The 23,710-nt window shown below is 34.7% G+C and overlaps 1 protein-coding gene across 5 annotated transcripts in view; it reads left to right on the top strand.

Annotated features, from left to right (window-relative positions):
• NUCB2 (nucleobindin 2) overlaps positions 1–23,710 on the top strand; it is a 36,376-nt gene extending 12,666 nt beyond the window's left edge. For all 5 annotated transcript variants that reach the window (XM_045484662.1, XM_045484661.1, XM_045484663.1 and 2 more), the window contains 12 exons: positions 1,862–2,005; positions 2,772–2,879; positions 6,806–6,932; positions 13,050–13,153; positions 13,960–14,145; positions 14,335–14,425; positions 15,020–15,078; positions 15,177–15,269; positions 16,299–16,388; positions 21,975–22,145; positions 23,094–23,172; positions 23,598–23,710. In XM_045484662.1, coding sequence (XP_045340618.1) covers positions 1,862–2,005; positions 2,772–2,879; positions 6,806–6,932; positions 13,050–13,153; positions 13,960–14,145; positions 14,335–14,425; positions 15,020–15,078; positions 15,177–15,269; positions 16,299–16,388; positions 21,975–22,145; positions 23,094–23,168 — 1,248 coding nt within the window. In that variant the 3' untranslated portion in view covers positions 23,169–23,172; positions 23,598–23,710. The remainder of the gene's footprint in view (positions 1–1,861; positions 2,006–2,771; positions 2,880–6,805; positions 6,933–13,049; positions 13,154–13,959; positions 14,146–14,334; positions 14,426–15,019; positions 15,079–15,176; positions 15,270–16,298; positions 16,389–21,974; positions 22,146–23,093; positions 23,173–23,597) is intronic.

Raw genomic sequence — 23,710 nt, forward strand, 5'->3', positions numbered from 1 at the left:
ATCCTGTATCTTAAATGGGTGAATTTTATGGCATGAGAATTATATCTCAATAAAGATGCTAAAAAATTTTGATATATTAGAAATAGCACTAAAATGTGAGTTCTAGTAATTTTGTTAATGCAAGACAATGCTCCATGAGTGAATTGTTTTAATTAAAATTTTCTTCATCTGTAAAATGAGTCACTGCCTTATCTATTATCTAGGGTTGTGGTAAAAATGAGAGTCAGTGTACTCTTTTACAAATTGTGTTCTATGGATAAAAACATGTGACTTCAGGGGCGCCTGGGTGGCTCAGTCGGTTAAGCCTCCGACTTAGGCTCAGGTCATGATCTTGTGGTTTACAGGTTCAAGCCCTGCATCGGGCTCTGTGCTGACAGCTTAGAGCCTGGAGCCTGCTTCGGATTCTGTGTCTCCCTCTCTCTGCCCCTCCCCCCTCATGCTCTGTCTCTCTCTCCTTCAAAAATAAATAAACATAAAAAAAAATTAAACAAAAAACAAAAACATGTGACTAAAAAAAAGGTCCATAGCCAGCTAAGTTTGGGAGATTCTGAGTTAAATGATGCATATTCTGTATGTACGGTCAGACTGTTATATTTGACTTGGACCCTAACATGAATCTATATGTATAAAATCAATTAAATATGCAATTTTTATTCATTCTCATTTTTGTAGTAGATCCTCCAGAGCTACTAAGATCCTTATGGAGTAGAAACTGTTTGAATAAACAAAGTTTGAATAATATTGTGGGAATATTAATAGTTGCTGCTTGCTTGTTTCAAGCTTGATATTTTATTGACCTATTTATTTGAAAGATTGTTGTCCAAAAAGAATTTTTATCAAATTACTGCTGGCTATGATAAAATAATGTTTTAAGGTTAAGAAAATAGTTGTCTGGGTTTTTATTTTTTTTAACGTTTATTTAATTTTTTTTTTAAATTTTTTTTTTCAACGTTTATTTATTTTTGGGACAGAGAGAGATAGAGCATGAACGGGGGAGGGTCAGAGAGAGAGGGAGACACAGAATCGGAAACAGGCTCCAGGCTCTGAGCCATCAGCCCAGAGCCTGATGCGGGGCTCGAACTCAAGGACCGCGAGATCATGACCTGGCTGAAGTCGGACGCTTAACCGACTGAGCCACCCAGGCGCCCCTTAACGTTTATTTAATTTTGAGACAGAGAGAGACAGAGCGTGAATGGGGGAGGGTCAGAGAGAGAGGGAGACACAGAATCGGAAACAAGCTCCAGGATCTGAGCTGTCAGCCCAGAGCCCGACGCGGGGCTCGAACTCACGGACCACAAGATCATGACCTGAGCTGAAGTCAGACCCTTAACTGACTGAGCCACCCAGGCGCCCCAATAGTTGTCTGTTTTAATCAACTTATATTTATAGAGCAACTTATTTTCAAAATTAGATCGAAGCTAAATTAAATATATCTAGAAACAATTTTGGCTCCCTATTATTTTAATAAAAAAATACAGTTTTTCCTTACTTCTCCCTTTCTTAAATTTGGGCTATTTGCTTTTAAAGATTTTGAGAACCTTATTATCATCTTTATTTGGAGCTTTTATAATTAACTAAATGATTTCTTATACTATAAGCAGTTTAAACTTTAAAGTTTTGATTACTTGTCTTTTTAATTTTGGTTGAAAAGCATTTCTCCCCTGATTTTATTTAGTGATATGTTTAAAGTATTATTTTGGATAACTTATAATCTATTTTTAACATCTTTCTAGAATTATTTGGTTGTATTAAATTTCTTGAAATTGGATATGTTATTAACATGGTATTGGGAATGCATGTATATATAGTTTGAAGGCATCTTTTCAAGACCTTACTATCTAAAATTATACCTTTATTTCAGATGAGGTGGAGGACTATCTTAATACAATATTGTTTTCTCTTGGTTACCTGTCTACTTTCTGCTCTTGAAGCTGTGCCTATAGACATAGACAAGACAAAAGTAAAAAATACTCAACCTGTGGACAGCGCAAAGATAGAACCACCAGTAAGTGAAATGATAAGTATAACCTTATGGGAAGAATTTTAACTAAATGCTGCTAGTATTTATTACTTATAAAACTGCATATTTAGGAACTATTTCTGAAATGGCAGTGAAAGAGTATTGGATAAGCATATGTTGTTTAATATTAGACAATGTTTATTTATGTAGGTCATATATTAAGTAATGCATAGGGGAATTAATCCTAATAATACATTTCCATGCTTTTTTTTTTTAAGTTTATTTATTTATTTTGAGAGAGAGAGAGAACCAGCAGGGGAGGGGCAGAGAGAGGGAGAAGCAGCACAGAGCCTGATGTGGGGCTCGAACTCACAAACTGAGATTATGACCTGAGCTGAAGTCAGAGCTTAACTGACAGAGCCACCCAGGTGCCCAATCATAATACATTTCCAATGTAGAGCTCACCAGCCAAGCAAACATTGTATTATATTCAAAGGAGAGATAGTAATGAGGAAAGACAGGTGACAATGGGGTAAAACCAATAATATTATCAGTTAAGTCTTCATTGTCTAAGCCGTATAGAAAATGTACCTTTATGTAACAATAAAACATTATATTGGTTCTGATATAAAATTTTTCATTTGAGAAGTATAGCTTTTTGACTTTGTCCAAGCCATTAAAGTAGATACATCTCAATGCCATTTTGTTAGACTTTTTTTTTTATTATTTTTTTATTTTTTAGGATTGAGATCTTTAGATGCAGGGAAGAAAAAACTTTCAGAAACATTATTGTTTGTTTCTTAATTTGAAGGATACTGGACTTTATTATGACGAATATCTTAAGCAAGTGATTGATGTGCTGGAAACAGATAATCATTTCAGAGAAAAGCTACAGAAAGCAGACATAGAGGAAATAAAGGTAAATGTAATTAAATAATTATTTAACAAACATTAAAGCATCTCAGACTCTGACTTTAGTACTAGGAATACAAAGATGGACTCTTTCCAGGCTCTTAAAGAAATTAGAATTTATTCTGAATAAATAATACCTAGAAAAAGATTAATAGGATGAATATATGATGGGAGTATAATATATTTTGGAGATGTAGAGCATGGACACATAATTCAGTATGAAGTGATGGAAGAAGGGGGGAAATCATTCTTCCTGATAATAGGAATCCTGCCAATAATTTCCTCGAATTGTCTTGAGAACAATCTTGTGTTTCCTTTGAAGAATTAATTTGCCGCGTGGAACTAATTTCCTGGGGTGAATAATGTTTAACATAGAACTTTTAGTGTCTCTTACCTACTTCAGGTAGGGTTAAGAACATTTTTTGTGGATAACAGAACAGGTGGATAATGGGAAATATAATAGGGAGATAATCCTGGTTTGCTATAGGGAATACTTTTTTTTTTTTTTTTTTTTTTTTTTTAAGTGTGCTCCATACCCTATGTGGGGCAACTCACGACCCTGAGATCAAGAGTCATGTGCTTTACTAACTGATCCAGCCAGGCACCCCAATACAGGGAATACTTTTTTTTTTCTTTTTTTTAATTTTTTTTTTTAACGTTTATTTATTTTTGAGACAGAGAGAGACAGAGCATGAACGGGGGAGGGGCAGAGAGAGAGGGAGACACAGAATCGGAAACAGGCTCCAGGCTCTGAGCCATCAGCCCAGAGCCCGACGCGGGGCTCGAACTCACGGACTCCGAGATCGTGACCTGAGCTGAAGTCGGACGCTTAACCCACTGCGCCACCCAGGCGCCCCCGGGGAATACTTTTATAACTGTCTTCTTTTCATAGTCAATTCCTATTCCTTATTAAGGAAGGGAGAGACAAAATGAAGTAAGTTAAATAGTTATTCAGTGAAAAAGATAGAAGAATTAAAATAGACAATAAAACTCAAGTCAACAGGATCATTATAAATAGCTCGGCAAAGACTCTTTTCTCAGGAGAAAATGGGTGAAAAAAGTTAGAATTTGTCCTTTCCTTTTCAGCCAAGTATTTTGAAAGGGGAATCATACTACATTTCTTCACTTCCCAAGTATTGCTAACTGGAAGGATCATGGCTTTGCCCACATCCCTCCACTGAATATACTTTCATGAAGGATGTCAGTTATTTCTTAATTGGCAAATACAGTAAACACTTTTTATTCCTATTCTTACTGGACTCCTTTATTTTATCTCAGTGGTGCTCAGATTTTAGGGCTTGTTGAAACACAGATTTCTCGGCCCCCACCTATAGGCTTTCTGATTCAGTAAGTCTAGAACTTGCATTTCCTAAAGTTCCCAGTTGGCGTTGGGGACTACACTTTGAGAACCATTGTTTTATGTAATAATGATGACCGGTCTCTCCTTGAGCATACTGCTTTGTGTTTCGTAACAGCACATTCTCTTGGTTCTCCTTCTTACTCTCTGAACATTATTTCTTGGTCTTCCTTGGGGTGGGGGGGGGGGGTGGGCGGAAGGGGTTCATTTTTTTTTTTTAATCTTCCTCAGCAGGCCCCGTTGATTCAGTCCTAAAAGGTTTATCTGCCTGATTGCTAGATTTGCAGTTTGTGATTGCAAATGCATTTATAAACAAGAGAAAGTAAACTACTAGCTATTTTGTTTCTTAAATTTTGGAACATGTATCTAATTACTCATCTATGAGAAAAGTAATCAAAGGACACAATGTAAAAAAGGTGAATTTTGAAAAGTTATTTATATATGGAATTACTAAAGCTTAATGTGGCCATGTTACTTTAAAAAATTACTTTATTGAAATATAATTTACATACCTTAAAACTTTCCCCTTGAAAGCACATAATTCAGTGGGTGTTAGTGTATCTACATGCAACCATTACCGATATCTCCTTTTAAACAATTTCATTTCCCCTCAAAAGAAACTCTGTATCCGTTAAGCCATCACTCTTCTTTTCCCCCCTCTTCTCCACTTTTGACAACCATTAATCTACTTTCTATCTCTATGGATTTGTCTATTCTGGACATTCCACATAAATGGTATTATACAGTCTGTGGCCTTTTGTGTCTGGTTTCTTTGACTTAAGCATGTTTTCAAGGTTCATTGTATTTGTAGCTTATATGGGTACATTCATTTCTTTTTACAGCTGAACAGTGTTACTTCTACTTTTTATGCTAGTATGAATAATGATGCTATGAACATTCAAGTGCAAGTTTTTATGTGAACATATGTTTCAATTATTTAGATATATACCTACTAATGGAATTGCTGGGTCATATGGTAATTCTGTGTTTAACTTTTTGAGGAACTGCCAAATTGTTTTCTAAAGTGGCTGTACCATTTTACAATTCAAGTCACTTTTTGAGTTTCTCCTTTGTGCTTTAATTATGCTTTAAATTAATGTGGTTTTTGTTTTTATCTTTTCTTTCTTTCTCCAAATTTTTATTTAAATTCCAGTTAGTTAACATACAGTGTAACATTAGTTTCAGGTGTAGAATTTTGTGATTTATCGCTTACAACACCCAGTGCTCATCACAAGTGCCCTCCTTAATCCCCACACATATTTAACCCATCCCCTCCACTCACCTCCCCTCTAGTAACCCTCAATTTGTTCTCTATGGTTAAGACTCTGTTTCCTGATTTGCCTCTCTTTTTCCCCCTACATTCATCTGTTTCGTTTCTTAAGTTCCACATATGAGTGAAATCATAAGGTATTTATCTTTCTCTGATTTATTTTGCTCTAGCTCTATCCACATTGTTGCAAATGGCAAGCTTTCATTCTTTCTGATGGTTGAGTTATGTTCCATTGTATATATGAGCCACATCTTCTTTATCCATTCATCAGGTGATGGGCACTTGGGTTATTTCCATAATTTGGCTATTGTTGATAATGCTGCTATAAACATCAGGGTACATGTGCCCCTTTGAATCAACAATTTTGTATCCTTTGGATAAATACCTAGTAGTACAATTTCTGCATTGTGGAGTGTTCTATTTTTAACTTTTCGAGGAACTTCCATACTGTTTTCCAAAGTGCCTGCACCAGTTTGCATTCCCACAAACATTGTGAGAGGGTCCCCTTTCTCCGTATCCTCATCAACATCTCTTGTTTCCTGTGTTGTTAATTTTAGCCATGCTGACGGGTAGGAGGTGGTATCTCATTGTGGTTTTGATTTGCATTTCCCTGCTGATGAGTAATGTTGAGCATCTTTTCATGTGTCTGTTAGCCATCTGGATGTCTTCTTTGGAAAAATGTCTGTTCATGTCTTCTGCCCATTTCTTAGCTGGATTATTTGTTCTTTGGGTGTTGAGTTTGATAAATTCTTTATATATTTTGGATACTAACTCTTTATCAGATATTTCATTTGCAAATATCTTCTTCCATTCCATAGGCTGCCTTTTAGTTTTGTTGATTGTTTCCTTTGCTATGAAGAAGCTTTTTATCTTGATGAAGTCCCTATAGTTCATTTTTGCTTTTGTTTCCCTTGCCTCCAGAGATGTGTCTAGTAAGAAGTTGCTATAGCCCGTGTTAAAGAGGTTGCTGCTGTTCTCCTGTAGGCTTTTAATGGTTTTCTGTCTCACATTTAGGTATTTCATCCATTTTGAATTTATTTTTATGTATATATACTACATCTTCTTTATCCATTCATCAGTTGATGGACATTTGGGCTCTTTTCATAATATATGGTTTTTAGATATTTTGATTTTAGAGTTACAAACTGAGTGTCTTCTGAGAGAAATTCTTTTTATAATATCAAATTTATCTAAATTAATTAGAATTATTTATCACTACTTTATCATAACCCAAATTTTAATATATTGTGTCTGGTCTAAAAATGGAATGTAATAAATAAAACTAATTTGTTAATTTTGTTAACAGAGTGGGAGGCTAAGCAAAGAATTGGATTTAGTAAGTCACCATGTGAGGACAAAACTTGATGAGCTGAAAAGGCAAGAAGTGGCAAGGTTACGAATGCTAATTAAAGCGAAATTGGATTCCCTTCAAGGTAAGTGCTAAAGAAAAAGTAGGAAACTTTCAGTATTTGGTTGTGGAGGTCAGCACATACCATGTTTTTCTTGTCCAAATTTAATGTTAGTATTGATTTGCCTTCTCTTAATTTTTTAAAATTTAATTTTTAAAATAGGTAATCCATTTACATCATTCAAAAATCAAAATGATTAGCCTTATTATGTCAGTACAAAGGAAGAATGAAAGAAAAGTAATGAATTAAGCCACTAGCTTACAAGAAGAAGAATAGGGCAGCTGCGTGGCTCATTCAGTTGAGCCCCTGACTCTTGATTTTTGCTCAGGATGATCCCAGGGTGGTGGGATTGAGCCCTGAATCATGCTCTGCACTGAGCCTGGAGCCTGCTTGGGTCTCTCTCTCTCTCTCTCTCTCTCTCTCTCTCTCCCTCTCTCTCTGTCTCTTGCTATCTCTCTCTCTCTCACCCTCTCCTTCTGCCCCTCTCCTCCACACTCTCCACACACTCTCTTTTTCTCAAAAAAAATTAAAAATTTTTAAAATGTTTTAGATTTGATTTTTTTTAGAGTAGTATAAGGTTCACAGCAAAGTTGAGGGGAAGGTGCAGAGATTTCCCAAATACCCCTAGCCCCCAAACATGTATAACCTCCTTTATTACTAACATCACCCATCATCCACCAGAGTGGTACATTTGTTATAACTGATAAACCTACATTGATACATTATAATCACCCAAAGTTCATAGTTTACATTAGAGTTCACTCTTGGTGTTGTGCATCTATGGGTCTAGACAAAGCTATAATGACATGTATCTACCAATCTAATATCATGCAGAGTAGTTTTACTGCCCTAAAAATCCTCTGTGCTCTGCCTATTCGTACTCCCATATTCTTTTAATTTTAGACAATGAGAAGATTAAATAGCTATGAAGTCGAATTTTTGAAATATGAAGATATCCAGAGATAAGAAAGTAGTCTCATAAAGCATATGACCATCTCCCTATCTACAGAAAAGGCCTTTGACAAAATTTAACACCCCTTCTTAATTGTAATAAAGTAATAAAATAGTAATCAATAGATACTTCTGTAACATGATCAGGGATGTCCAACTCAGCCACATCATACTGAGTAGGGAAATACGAGTATGTTTTCTAACTAAAATCAGGAACAAGACAATGATGCCCACTATCACCACTACAAATCAATATTGCATTGGAGGTACTAGCCAAAACAATTACATAAATGAAAAAAAGTGGAGGTAAAGTAATTGAAAAGGAAGTGATAAAACCATTTCTGTTTGCAGGTGATATGGTTATATATTGGAAACTAAAAGTAATTGATTAAAAAACTTAGCATAAACACCAGGAAAATTCAGCAAGGTCAACTGAATATACAGAAATCAATTTTTCATATGCAAATAACAGCCAGTTATGAGATATAATGGAAGACTCCATTTCCCAATACCAACAAAGATAAACTACCTAGAATAAACCTATTAAGAAGTATGTAAGACTTATACCAAAAGCTTTAAAATACTCCTGAAGGATGCAAAAGTAGACTTGAAAAAAATGAGAAGACATAACATCTTTTTGATACAAAGACTCAATATTATAAACAGGTCAGTTTTCCTTAGGTTAATTTATTAACTTAACATGACCCAAATAAAAATATATACTTTTTTCCCCCTGGTACTAGCCAAGTTAATTTTAAAGTTCATATGAAAAAAGGAAACAAGCAAGATAAACTATATGCCTCTGAAAAAGAAAAACAGTGAAGGACTTGAGAGATATGTGAAGTCTTAAAACATATCACTAAGCCTCAGTCACTAGAACTGTATGGTTCTGGCATACAAGTAGGAAGACCAGTGGAACTGAATAGAAATTCCAGAGCACTGGATGTTATATAAGTAATGAGTCACTAAATTCTGTTCCTCAAACCATTATTACATTATATGTTAACTAAGTTGGATTTAAATAAAATTTAAAAAAATAATAAAAGAAATTCCAGAAATAAAAGTAACTACATTTAGAATTTAGTTTGATTAAAAGTGGTATTTTGGAATGCCTGGGTGGCTCAGTTGGTCGAGTATCCAACTTCGTCTCAGGTCATGATCTCACGGTTTGTGAGTTCGAGCCCTGCATCGGGCTCTCTGCTGTCAACCCAGAGCTTGCTTCGGATCTTCTCTCTCTCTCTCTCTCTCTCTCTCTCTCTCTCTCTGCCCTTCCCCTGCTCACAATCTCTTTCTCAAAAATAAATAAACATTAAAAAATAAAGTAGGATCTCATTATTAGTTGGATAAAGATAGATTTTTAAAAAGAATAGTGTTGCTACAATTGGATAGCCATTTGGGAAAAGGTACAATTCGATCTCTAGCTCATATACATCAGAATAAGTACAAATAAATCAAAGACTTCAGTGTAGAAAATAATACCATAAAAGTACTAAATGACAACATAGGTGAATTTCTTTATCTTGGAATGGCCTTTCTAATTATGAAACAAAATCAAGAGGTCAGATTTGACAAGTGGGAGACCCTTCAAGCTGGCTCCTGTGTCTTTGTGCCCCCATGGGTTGGTTATCTGGGTGGCCCATAGACATTAATAAACATCTGAAAATTTACTCATGGTGAATACTAGTTCTTAAACTTTAGATTACGTAGGCATCACCTGGGGAGCTAGTTAAAAATGCAGATTACTGGGAGCACCTGGGTGGCTCAGTCGATTGAGCGTATAACTTTGGCTCAGGTCATGATCTCGTGGTTCAAGTCCCACACTGGGCTCTCTGTTGTCAGCACAGAGCCTGCTTCAGGTCCTCTGTCCCTCTCTCTCTGTCCCTTCCCTGCTTGCACTCTGTTAAAAATAAATAAAACCTTTAAAAAAATCTTTAAAAAATGTAGATTACTGGATTTTACCTCTAGATATTCTGAATCTGGGATGAGTAATATGCATTTTAAACATGTACTTCTGGTCAATGGATCATATTGGCGAAATGCTTATGTAGAGCATTAAACTCCCTGCCAGTGAGCAGATGTAGAAAACAAGTACCAAGTACAAGTATCATTATCCTGGGATTAAGGATATCAATGAGAAGTAAATTGAACTTCAGGTGGTCAGACATAGAGGGTAATTCCATCCTTGAAGCCAGGCCTAAGGTGTTTTTTTTTTTGTTTTTTTTTTTTAATGTTTATTTATTTTTGAGAGGCAGAGAAAGAGCATGAGCAGGGGAGGGGCAGAAAGAAAGGGAGACAGAATCAGGAGCAGTCTCCAGGCTCTGAGCTGTCAGCACAGAGCCCGACGCTGGGCTCAAACCCACAAACTGTGAGATCATGATCTGAGCCGAAGTCGGATGCTTAACCAACTGAGCCACCCAGGCGCCCTGAGGCCTAAGGTGTTTTGAGATTACTTTCTTCTTAGACAACCTCCATCCCCTCAATCTTGGCAGTGTTTTCTTTATTCTAAACAGGGGCTAAATTTCATTATCTAAAGAAAACAGTCTGATGCTTAGAAAACTTATGAATATTTTCTCATGGATTCAGAATTTTTGAATTAAAATTTTTAATAATTTGAAGAAAGACTTAAAGGGTCCTTTTTTTTTTTGGTGTAATTTTTAAAATAGGTACTACATTCACATTCATTAAAACCAGAAAGAGTAAGTATAAGCATATAGCAAAAGTGCTCTGATATTTTTGTACTCTATCAGTTCTCACTGCCCTGAACATAATCCTTCTGTTTCTTCCTTCTTATATAAGCAAATAAAAATAAAGGCCTTTTTTTCCCTCTCTTTTTATGCAAAAGATAGCATGTGATATGCATTTTGCGCCCTGTGGGTTTCGTTTAACAACATATTTTGGAGTTCTTTCTGTATTAGTGCATAGACACCATCTTCGTTAAAAAAAAATTTTTTTTTACGCTGCATAGATTTCCATTATATGGATATACCATAATTTATTTAACTAGGCCTCTGGTAATGGGCATTTGGGTTATTTCTAGCAAATACTCTTGTACATATATCACTGCCTATCCATGTAAAATTATCTGTAGGATAAGTTCCCCATAGAGAAATTGTATACATGTGTATGTGTTTGTAATTTTGATAGATATTGCTACCTCCACAGAGGTTGTGTCAGTACATACTCTTACCAGCAATAATTTTTCACATCCTTGCTAATAGTATGTATCTTCAAACTTTAAGGATTTTATCATTCTGGAGCACCTGGGTGGCTCAATCGGTTAAGTGTCCGACTCCTGGTTACAGCTCAGGTCATGATCTCACAGTTTGTGAGTCTGAGGTCCACATTGAACCCTGCATCGGGCTTTGTGCTGACAGTGCAGGGCCTGCTTGGGATTCTCTCTCTCCCTCTCTGTCTGCTCCTCCCCTGCTCATGCTCTCTCTCTCTCTCTCTCTCTCTCAAAATAAAAGTAAACAAAATTTAAAAAAGTTTTAGATGATATAATAGTACAGTTTTAATATGTATTTCTCCTGTTTTGAGTGAGGTTAAGCATCTTTTCATGTATTTCACTGTCTGGTCATATCCTTTAGGCCTGGGTCTTATAACAAATCTTTTCTTCATAAAGTAAAATTTGTACAGTGCCATACTAAGAATTCAGTGAAAGCTTAACTGAACTAAATTTAGCAGTTTCTTACTTTCTAGTATAACAAAATCTTCCAGGCTCATCTTGTACCTACCCTGCCCCAGCCCTGGAATGAGCCATTTGTCTGAGGATTCCTGGTTCTTTTTAGTGGGAAATGATATTTCTTTTGGTCCCACAGACCAAAGACTGGCACTAAGTGTGCTCATTGCTTCTGGAATATATTTTCTTCTTGGCATTTTCATCGGACAGAGGTAGGAAATATATGCATGTCTATATACATCAACATATACATGCACACACATTTTTGTATATATAAATGTATATACATACACATGCATATGCCTGTAAAACACACACATATATATACATATACATATTCATATTTTAGAAATAAATTCACACAGCACTAAGTCCCATCCATTTCCAGATTTCTTTCTCATATTCCATGATTCCATATTTGTATATTCCTTTTCCTAAGAACCCAGACATTTATTTATTTATTTGTTTGTTTTTAAATCTAATTACTGATTTATTTATCTATTTTTAATATAATTTATCATCACATTGGCTTCCATACGATACTCAGTGTTCATCCCAACAAGTGCCCTCCTCAATGCCCATCCCCCACTTTCCCCTCTACTCCATCCCCCATCAACCCTCATTTTGTTCTATGTATTTAAGAGTAGAACCCAAACTTTTAACAAATTAACACATGTACCTATTTTGCTCAGTTCTATTATCCAACTGAAATAGTCCAGACTCACTTTACCCACTCAACTGCAATAAACTGTAGCTTGTAAAAAAAACTATTCACAAAGAAAAACAATTGATATTTCTTTAAAAATAAGTCCTAATCTATATGAATTTACCTGACTTAGATTTTTATTGTTCCATAAAGGATGCATTGGAGCAGCATACAAAAAATTCCTTCATAAAAATTTTAGAACAATTCTTTTTAGAGATTCTACTTAAGGGGCCTAGGTGGCTCCCTTGGTTAAGCATCTGGCTGACGGTTTTGGCTCAGGTCATGATCTCATGGTTCATGTGTTCAAGCCCCACATTGGGCTCTGCACTGACATTGTAGGCCTACCTGGAATTCTCTCTCCCTCTCTCTCTGCCCCTCCCCCACTCACATGCTGTCTCTCTCTCTCTCTCTCATAATAAATAAACTTAAAAAAAATTCTCCTTAGGTCTTTGATGAGGGCAGTGTATTAGAGTTTATCCAATTAAAAGTAGGAAATTTGGTAGTTTTCCAATAATAAAAAAGTTTTTACTGTAATTATACTGATAGTCAACTAGCCTTTCTAGAAATAATAATAAAGTGTACATATTACATTGTATTCCATTCTGGATTCAAGGACATTACTTTTGCCTACAATAACAATATGTACAATATTCTAAAAGAAAATATCAACACTTAATCTAAAATTTTGAATATTCTCATAAAATCCTATAGGAATAAATATGAATGTTTATTCTTATGTATCATTTATATCAATGTTTCTAGCTTTTATTACTTTATTATTTACCGTTTTTTCATTTTCTTTCAGATACGGGCATAGACCATCATGCTCTTCTAAAACAATTTGATCACCTAAACCACCTGAATCCTGACAAGTTTGAATCTACAGATTTAGATATGCTAATCAAAGCGGTGAGAATAATTCCAAACAATGTTGTCTTTGTTGTGCCTTTGAGGTTTTGTAATTTGATAAATAAATTCAATGAAGTGGTAATATAACTCTTAGATACTCTATAGAGTATCTTTAAAGGGAGAGAGCTTAACCCCTATTACTATAGAAAATAATATGGACATAACAATCTGTAACCCCTTGCCCACAGTTCCAAAGTCCAAAGCACTATTAAAGTTGAAACCTGGCTTGAATTATAGTAAGGCTATTTATAGTTTTTATTTAGTCTACTTCATTGAATATTAATAGACTTTGCTGAGGAAGTATTAATCTCTTTGATTATAGACTCTGCAAAGATATTCTATAATATGGCATATATGCCATATTCTCTTTCTAAAATCTAGAAAATTCTGAAACACATCTGGGCGCTGAGATTTTAGGTAAGAGTTTGTAGACCTCTTATGTTGTACTGTATGGAGTTATCAAACCAGATGTTGTAGCCTGGGTATTAGTTTAGTTAAGTGGTTAGAAACTGTTCTAGTTTTCTATACTGTACATATTTGATATAATTCCTTCCTTCTTTTTAAAATCAATTTATATATTACTTGCTTATGAGGAGCTTTCTAAAGCTGAGGCTTGAACTATCAGTTTCTTTGAGTGCCTACATACTGGTGATAATAATGACTAAAATAAAATGGTAGAATTTAAAAGAAGTGTCCAGTGATTTCTGGCCCTTCTATACTATCTTCTGTTAGAGAGTATGCTATATGCAAGAACGGCTTTATTTATATTTCCAAACACTTCTTGTAATTTAATTTAAATATTATAGGCCACAAGTGATCTGGAACACTATGATAAGACTCGGCATGAAGAATTTAAAAAATATGAAATGATGAAGGAACATGAAAGGAGAGAATATTTAAAAACACTGAATGAAGAAAAGAGGAAAGAAGAAGAATCTAAATTTGAAGAAATGAAGAAAAAGCACGAAAATCATCCCAAAGTTAACCATCCAGTAAGGATTATGACTTTATGAAACCATAATTAGAGGAAGATACTTCTTTTGTATCAGTAAAATTTTATCATAAGTTATTAGTACTTTAGATTCTTAATTCTTCAAAGTTTCTCAAATTTGTATTTTATTTTCAATCTATATACATAGATTATATTTTGTTTTGAGCATTTTTTAAAAATTGATTCACAGGGAAGCAAAGATCAACTAAAAGAGGTATGGGAAGAGACTGATGGATTGGATCCTAATGACTTTGACCCCAAGACATTTTTCAAATTACATGGTAACAGATTTGATACAAATATTAATATTTATATCTGCTGTTTGAAAAATTATAGTTGCTTTTCTTAACTGATTTTTGCCAAGGTCTGTTATTGAGTCCTAATGACAATAAATGTTTAGAGTTTTTCTCTAAGGTAATATCATGGTCTTTATTACTGATCTGCAGCATAAAATATTTTAGGTCAGTAGCTGTGTCTTTTGCTTGCTTTTACTGTTGAGTCATTACCACTTATGGCAAGGTTCTGTGTAAACTGAAGGTATTTCTGTGACTGGCTAGGTTATATCCAACATGCTTTATGCTATAACAGTAAAATGTACTTTACTCCTATATCATATTGTTTCACTTCATATTTTTGAAAAAACTGGTTAAGATATATTTTTCTAAAAAAACTATTATGAATTATGAATTAGTAGTAAATTGTCATCAGTTGGACTGATCTGAGGCTTCGTGAAGAGGAGGAAACATTTTTCTGTAGCATATGGATGCTTCATGTCAGTACAACTTCTGCAAGCCAGTTGTAAAGAGTTGTATTTTCATTATTTATTTTCGAAGGCATTAAAATCGATTTTTGTGTTTGTGACTTTTAAACTTCAGATGTCAATAATGATGGCTTTCTAGATGAACAAGAATTAGAAGCCCTATTTACCAAAGAGGTAAATGAGTTCAGTAAGTGTTCAGTAAGTTTTTGCTCTCTTTTTTCCTTTTATTATCTTCCTTTCTTTTATGTTGGTTTGAAACTTTTTTTTTTTAGTTGGAGAAAGTTTATGACCCCAAAAATGAAGAAGATGATATGGTAGAAATGGAGGAAGAACGGCTTAGAATGAGGGAACATGTAATGAATGAGGTATGCTTTAAAATTTTAAGATTATATGTTACTTTGATGGATTATTCAAGTTCTTACAATAAATCTTACCACAAAGTGGAAAATAAATATACAGAATAGGTATTTAATTGGATTTTGCTTTTTTGATCCAGAATATTCAGTAAATTCCTTTTAGTGTAGATAAAATTATTTTGTAACTGCTTTAAAATATTTTAAACTTTAAAGGATTTGTATTTAAAAGATTAAGATGCCATTGCATATCTTTTAGAAGTAAAAAATAACGTAGTCCAATATTTGCTATTTTAAAAACCTGCATTTTTATTAAGAAAATCTAAAAAATCCAATACCTTAATGGTTTATCATAACAAATATTTACTTCTTGTTCACATTATTAAGTAAAACTTTGGTCATAGACATCATAGGCAGGGTAACTAAGGCCCACTGTTTTAAGTCAGTGATTTTCACCTGATACTTGACCTATTGGTGATGAATTGGGATTTCTGTTGACTGCTGGCATCCCAAGTGCTAAATGAATTTCTTTGGTAATTATGGGGTTCACTTTTGTAACTGAATTTTCTATAGTTTGTAAGAGCCATGGAAGAGGATTGGGAGAGATTGTCAACTTTAATTTTGGTTTAGATAGTTGTTAAGAAAAATGTTGAGAGTACTTTAATGTAAACTTCTTTATTCTTGGCTGAAACAGTCATCTTTCTGGAAAGGTTATTTTTCTTTGGATTATGCATGATGTAGTGAGGGAGGAAGACAATAATAGCCTAACCAGTTAGATCAGCAGACTTAAGGGTGGTGATCTTTGACGGTAATCAGGGATATAGATATCTCGCTGAAATCTGAATTATACAGAAGATAACAGTATCTATTTTTTGATTCTAATATAATGTTGAGTGTTCTGGTTTTCTTCCCCCCACCGTTTCTGTGGATGTTAAGCTAGCCTTAATTGTTCTTTGTTTATGTAGTAGCATCTATTAGAAGGTAATTTCTGGTAATATGAGAAAGAGTTATATTATTTACATAAACTTTTTTTTCAATCAGGTTGATGCTAACAAAGACCGACTAGTGACTCTAGAAGAGTTTTTGAAAGCTACAGAAAAAAAGGAATTCTTGGAGCCAGATAGCTGGGAGGTAATAAAACCTACTTGAAATGGGATGTATGGTTCAAGAAATTCGACATCAGTTTATTCTACTTTTTAACTTTTATTCTCCAGTATGTTTTCATGGGGAGCCTTGCTGTCTTGGCTTTTCATATAAAACGTCACTGTAAAATAATGAACTTGATTTTTTGGAAAACCTGTGGCAATTGACCTTTTATTTATAATCAAGTTACATATAATTATAAGTCTTTTTAAAATTACACTTTTTCTAAGTGTGAAAATTCGAAATATAGATACATTTATTTATTTTTTTTTAAATTTTTTAACATTTATTTATTTTTGAGAGACAGAGCATGAGCAGGGGAGGGGCAGAGAGAGAGGGAGACACAGAATCCAAAGCAGGCTCCAGGCTCCGAGCTGTCAGCACCAAGCCCGACATGGGGATCAAAGTCACGAATCACGAGATCATGACCTAGGCTGAAGTCGGACGCTTAACCGACCAAGCCACCCAGGCTCCCCTAGGTACATTTATTAAAAAAATTTTTTAATGTTTATTTATTTTCTGAGAGAGAGAGATAGAGAAAGAACGTGAGTGGGGGAGGGGTAGAGAGAGAGGGAGACACAGAATTGAAGTAGGCTCCAGGCTCTGAGCTGTCAGCACAGAGCCCCACACTAGGCTTGAACCCACAAACTGAGATCATGACCTGAGCCGAAGTCAGATGCTTAACCGACTGAGCCACACAGGTGCCCCAAAATATAGATACTTTTAAAGAATAAATTAGAATGGTACAATTATTCCAAGGTAGACACTTAATTTATGCATTGTGTTATACCAGTTTGGAAATAGTTTGTATCTGTAGTATATGCACACATAGCACACATTATATAGTATACTGTCTTATTTTTAAATTACATGTACACATAAACTCCTATCTATATATTTTTTAAATGGCTTCAGACTGTATAAATGTCTTGTATGTTTGGGAAATTCTGTTTTTTTAAAGTTAACAATATTTCATGATGCCATTCCTCAAAAAACATGGTTTAAAAATGACTCCTTAGCCAGGCACTGGGGTGGCTCAGTGGGTTAAATATCTGCCTCTTGATTTCAGCTCAGGTCATGATCGTACAGTTCATGGGACTGAGCCCTGTGTCGGGTTCTGCGCTGACAGTGCAGGGCCTGCTTGGGATTCTCTCTCTCCCTCTCTGCCTCTCCCCTGCTTGTGCACATGTGCTTTCTCTCTGTCTCTCTCAAAATAAATAAATAAAATTAAAAAAATTACTCTTAGCATTCAGTTGTGTGGTTGTAGCATAATTTATATAACTATTCAAACAGATTTAGCCATTTGGGTCAATTTCACTTTTTTTTGACTGTAGTAGTTAGCACTATGATGACTCTCTACTTGTTCAGACATTTTTAGGATCTATGATGGTTTCCCTGGGATTGAGTCCTAATAATAGAACTATTCTCAAGATTTATGAACATTTTTAGTTTCTAAATATGTCTTGTCAAATTGCTCAAGAAAGGTGTCCCAATTTGTTCCATGGTTTACTGTGCATACACGTTTTTAAAAGAATAATTGAGAGGTAGCAACCAGAAGAGACTGAAGAAAGAACATTTTAATTTTCCATACAAAATATAAAAGGTCACCATTTCAATTAGATTTTTAATTGTCCAGAAAATGGTTTCAGATAGGGTGACCAACTGTCTTGGTTTACCCTGGAATGAGTTTCCCAGGATGTAGAAGGTTTTGGTGCTAAAACAAGGACAGTCCCAGGATGACAGTTTATCATCTTAGTTTGAGATTAAAGAAATCAGCTATTTTGTCATAAGGGTTTTTTTCCTACATTTGCAGTATTTCTGGCCTTTGGTGAAGAAGAGAAGAATGCTAGTATTATTTGAATATGCATTCTCTTTATTCTGGTGAACTAGATCAACAGATAATTGCATATTTTTTTTTTCATTTTGACATAATTTTAGATTTACAAAAGAGTTGCAAGAATAGACAAGGAATTCCTGAAAACCTTTCCCCCAGATTTCCCATTTTACTACAATTATTCTTTCTTTTTCTTTTTCTTTTTCTTTTTAAATATATATATATATATATATTTTTTTTTTTAAGTTTATTTATTTTTAAGAGAGAGAGAGAGATAGAGTACGAGTGGGGAGAGGCAGAGAGAGAGAAAGACACAATCTGAAGCAGGCTCCAGGCTCTGAGCTGTCAGCACAGAGCCCGAGGCGGGACTCAAACCCATGAACTGCGAGGTCGTGACCTGAGCCAAAGTTGGATGCTTAACTGACTGAGCCACCCAGGCGCCCCTTTCTTTTTCTTTTTGTTTCTCTATTTTTAATCTGTGTGCATGTGTGTGTATTTATATATAACATATATAATTTTCTTGAGAGTAAGTTGCACATGATTCTGCTTTAACCTTAAATACTTGACTGTGTATTTTTTGCAAACAAGGATTTATCTGGCATAATCACAGTAACATTACCAATGCTGCACACATAATACTCTTCTCTGGTCTCTAGACTTTGTTGAGATTTTTGTCAGTTTTCCTAATACTGCCCTTTATAGAAAAAGAACATCCAGGGTCATACATTGAATTTAGTTATAATGTCTTCCTAGTCTCCTTTAATCTGAAACAGTTCCTGAGTCTTTGTGTCTCATGGCATTGATATTTCTAAAGAGTATAGACCAGTTATTTTGTAGAATCTCCCTCCATTTGCTCTTTCCTTAGGATTCCTACTTTTGGTAGGAATAGCACCAAAGTGATGCCAAGTGCATCATATCACCGAGTATATGCTGCTGATTATTCTTATAACTGGCAATGTTAATTTTGATTATTTGTTTAAGATGGTGTCTACCAGGTTTCCCTTCTATTTTCTATCTTGTAATTTAAAAAGTGTTTTGTCTAACTCTTCATACTACCAGAATCAGAAGCCAGCATTAAAAAAAAAAGATTCACTTGACATCATATCAAAAGCATTTCCAAATACTAATTGTAAGCATTATTTTAATAGTTATTGAAGTGCTTAACTGTTTTCTCAGGGCTAGACATCCATTCTTTTACTGTTTATTTTAAAAAGACAGTGCTGCTGTAAACACATTTTTATGTAAAGCTTTTTATGTGGTTAGGGTTATTTTATAAGATGGATTCTCAATGTAGCATTACCAAGACCGAGGGAATCTTTTTAAGACGGTTGATATATTTTGTAAAAGTGCTTTTTGAAAGAATTGTACCAATTTACATGATCACCAATAAAAAATGAAAATTCTGTGTTAAAAAAAAGGAATTTCTGAGGATATACTCTCAGATTAATTATTTGCTAATTTTAGCATCCATTGATGATTCTAGCCAGAAACAATTGCTACTATGATTGTTTACAAATGGTGATTTTCTTTCTTTTTTTCTTTTTTTAATTTAATTTTTTATTTTTTAAAATTTACATCCAAATTAGTTAGCATATAGTGAAACAATGATTTCAGGGGTAGATTCCTTAATGCCCCTTACCCATTTAGCCCATCCCCCCTCCCACAACTCCTCCAGTAACCCTCAGTTTGTTCTCCATATTTATGAGTCTCTTCTGTTTTGTCCCCCTCTCTGTTTTTATATTATTTTTGTTTCCCTTCCCTTATGTTCACCTGTTTTGTCTCTTAAAGTCCTCATATGAGTGAAGTCATATGATTTTTGTCTTTCTCTAATTTCACTTAGCATAATACCCTCCAGTTCCATCCATGTAGTTGCATATGGAAAGATTTCATTCTTTTTGATTGCCAAGTAATACTTCATTGTATATCTTTTTTTTTTTTTTTTTAATTTTTTTTTTCAACGTTTATTTATTTTTGGGACAGAGAGAGACAATGAACGGGGGAGGGGCAGAGAGAGAGGGAGACACAGAATCGGAAACAGGCTCCAGGCTCTGAGCCATCAGCCCAGAGCCCGACGCGGGGCTCGAACTCACGGACCGCGAGATCGTGACCTGGCTGAAGTCGGAAGCTTAACCGACTGCGCCACCCAGGCGCCCCACTTCATTGTATATCTATACCACATCTTCTTTATCCATTCATCCATCGATGGACATTTGGGCTCTTTCCATACTTTGGCTATTGTTGATAGTGCTGCTATAAACATGGGGGTGCATGTTTCCCTTTGAAACAGCACACCTGTATCCCTTGGATAAATGCCTAGTAGTGCAATTGCTGGGTCATAGGGTAGTTCTATTTTTAGTTTTTTGAGGAACCTTTATACTGTTTTCCAGAGTGGCTGCACCAGCTTGCATTCCCACGAATGGTGATTTTCTAATCGTCATTCCTTGTACATTTTATTAGTTGGCCTTCTACGGTAAGGAAAAGTTATCCCTTCCCCCATCTCTGTTTATTTGAGTGGAGACTCATGGCTTCTTATCTTATTCAATAAGCTTGAATCCTTACTATCACTATTTATTTTGATGCCCAAATTGCCCCAGATTTCGCTAGTGGGAGTTTCTTCAAACTGGCTTTTGTGTCCTCTTGGCATGTTACCTATCTTTCTTCGAGGATTCCTTACTTTTTCGCATAAGATGTCCAAGGCTTATCTTGTTCTTTCTCCCTCCCACCTCTAGAATCAGCCATTTTAATGAGGAGCACTGGTTCTTTTCAGTGGAAATTGATATCACAGACCAGGATCTGGGCACTGGATGTGTTCCTTGCTACTGGAGTATCATTGCTTCTAGGGTTTGTCAGATAACAGAGTTGGGGAGTTTAAAAAACAATGTGTATGTATGTGTGTGTTTATATCTATATATTTATGTTTGTATTATATGTTTGTGTATATGTACATATTATACACACACAGATACATCCATATTCATCTTCTTATATTTAGCTATCCATATATGTTAAAACTTACTGAGTTCACACTGATACTTCCTCAAATTTCAGTCCAATACCTCCAATTCTAGTACAACATTCTACCTCTTCCTCTTTCCATATTTCATATGAAATCTAGTTCCTATTTTCCACAATATCATTCCACTTATTTCCTCAATTCTAGGATGTACAAAGTGTTTCAGAATTGCTAAACTCTGCAAAACAAGAATTGATGATTTGTTTAGATTTTTGTTTATTGTTTTTAACCTGAGCATGTAGTCAGAATACTGTGATTAAAAGTTTCTTGTGTTAGTTTATTCCCCATACCCGTTGTGTTTTATTCACTCAAAACAAAAGCATTATTTATTTTCTTCTGTTTATAGTCAATTTGGGGAGTTTTCCTGTCCTTGTGGATTTTATTTCTCTTTTTTTTTTTTGAGTGTGTGAAACACTGACATGTTTCTAAAAATCAAACCTGTACAAAAAAGGTGTATTCAAAGAAGTGTGATTTCTTTTCCCATATTTGATCTGTCTACCCAGTTCTCTTCCTTGTGTTGTAGGTAACCAATTTCATTAGTCTTGGGTTTTTCCTTTCTGCTCAAATAAGTATATAAATATATATTTTCTTATTTCTTCTTCTTTCTTACCAAAAAGGTATAATACTATAGATACTCTTTTGTACTTTGCTAATCATAGAATTTTAAAGCTGAATCAGATCTTGTTGTATATTTAAGATTATTCTCTCCCTTGTTTTTTTCTTTTAGACCCTGGATCAGCAACAGTTCTTCACAGAGGAAGAACTGAAAGAATATGAAAATCTTATCTCTTTACAAGAAAATGAACTTAAGAAAAAGGCAGATGAGCTTCAGAAACAAAAGGAAGAGCTACAACGTCAGCATGACCAACTTGAGGCTCAGAAGCTGGAATACCATCAGGTGGTATTTTATAAAATGATTGTGGCATTAGAAAGAATTTTAGGTGCTTTGTTAAAAGTGTGTGCTTTTGTAATATAATATTTCAAAGTATTAGCTATAGTATTTTAAATTTTCGTATTAAAAAATTTTTTTAACGTTTATTTATTATTGAAAGACAAAGAGACAGAACATGAGCAGGGGAGGGGCAGAGAGAGGGGGAGACACAGAATCTGAAGCAGGATCCAGGCTCTGAGCTGTCAGTACAGAGCCTGACGCTGGGCTCGAACTCACATACCGCGAGATCATGACCTGAGCTGAAGTCAGATGCTTAATCGATTGAGACACGCAGGCGCCCCTAAATTTTAGTATTTTTTTTAAGTTTATTTATTTATCTTGAGAGAGACAGACAATGTAAGTGGGGAAAGGACAGACAGAGGAAGAAAGAGAATCCCAAGCAGGCTCTGTGCTGCCAGCACAGAGCCCGATGTGGGGCTCAAACCCTGAAACCATGGGATCATGATCTGAGCTGAAACCAAGAGTCAGACGCTTAACCGACTGAGCCACCCAGGTGCCCCAAATGTTTGTATTTTTAAAACTGCTTTGTTGAATATGAATCTAAATTTTATTTTTTTTTTGAGCTTATTTATTTATTTTGAGAAAGAGAGAACGTGTATAAGCTGGGGAGGGGCAGAGAGAGAGCGGAGAGAATCCCAAGCAGGCCCTGCACTGTCCTCGCAGAGCTAGACACAGGGCTCGATCTCACAAACTGTGAGATTATGACCTGAGCCGAAATCAAGAGTCAGATGCTTAACTGACTGAGCCACCCAGGTACCCCAATTAATCTAAATGTTAAGAGTTTGAATATCTCATTTTGGAAAACAATTTTCAATTAGTTTGTTGTGATTTGTCAAAAGTCATGAGAAAATCAAATAATACTTACTTTGAAGACATTCTTTTTCCATTTACTAGGTCGTACAGCAGATGGAACAAAAAAAATTACAAGAAATTCCTCCATCAGGGCCTGGGGGAGAATCAAAGTTCTAGCCACGTATGTAACTTTATTTTTTTGTTTAAGGATATAAAAAATTTATTATGAATGTAATTTCAAATCATTAATATCTATGGTATTTTCTATATATTTGTGGAAATAGTGCATCTTGTACTACAGAAAGATGAAAAGGCTTCTAAAATTATTATGCATCAGTATATTTCAAAAACTATATAATTTGATAGCTATACTTATGGTGAAATGATTTATTTCAACATTATTTACAATTTTTTCTAATCAGTTATTGATATTGTCAGGGAACACATTTTTTAATTATAATCTATGATTAGCTAAGTATTTTTAAAATGCTTTATATTTATATTTACATATATGTACATATACTGAGATTGTATATATACAAGAAAATTCAGAATAAAGGAAGATACCTTTGATAAAATGAGAGCATATATTTTTTTTTTGAACAGACATTTAAAGTCCGAAGTCCACCAGAACTTGGAAGAAAACTGTTCAGTCGACATCTGTGTCATCTTTTTACCACCCTTCCTTTTTCTCTGCTCAATAAATATTTTAAAGCATA

The sequence above is a fragment of the Leopardus geoffroyi genome, chromosome D1, assembly GCF_018350155.1.
Source record: "Leopardus geoffroyi isolate Oge1 chromosome D1, O.geoffroyi_Oge1_pat1.0, whole genome shotgun sequence".
Classification (NCBI taxonomy): Eukaryota; Metazoa; Chordata; class Mammalia; order Carnivora; family Felidae; genus Leopardus; species Leopardus geoffroyi.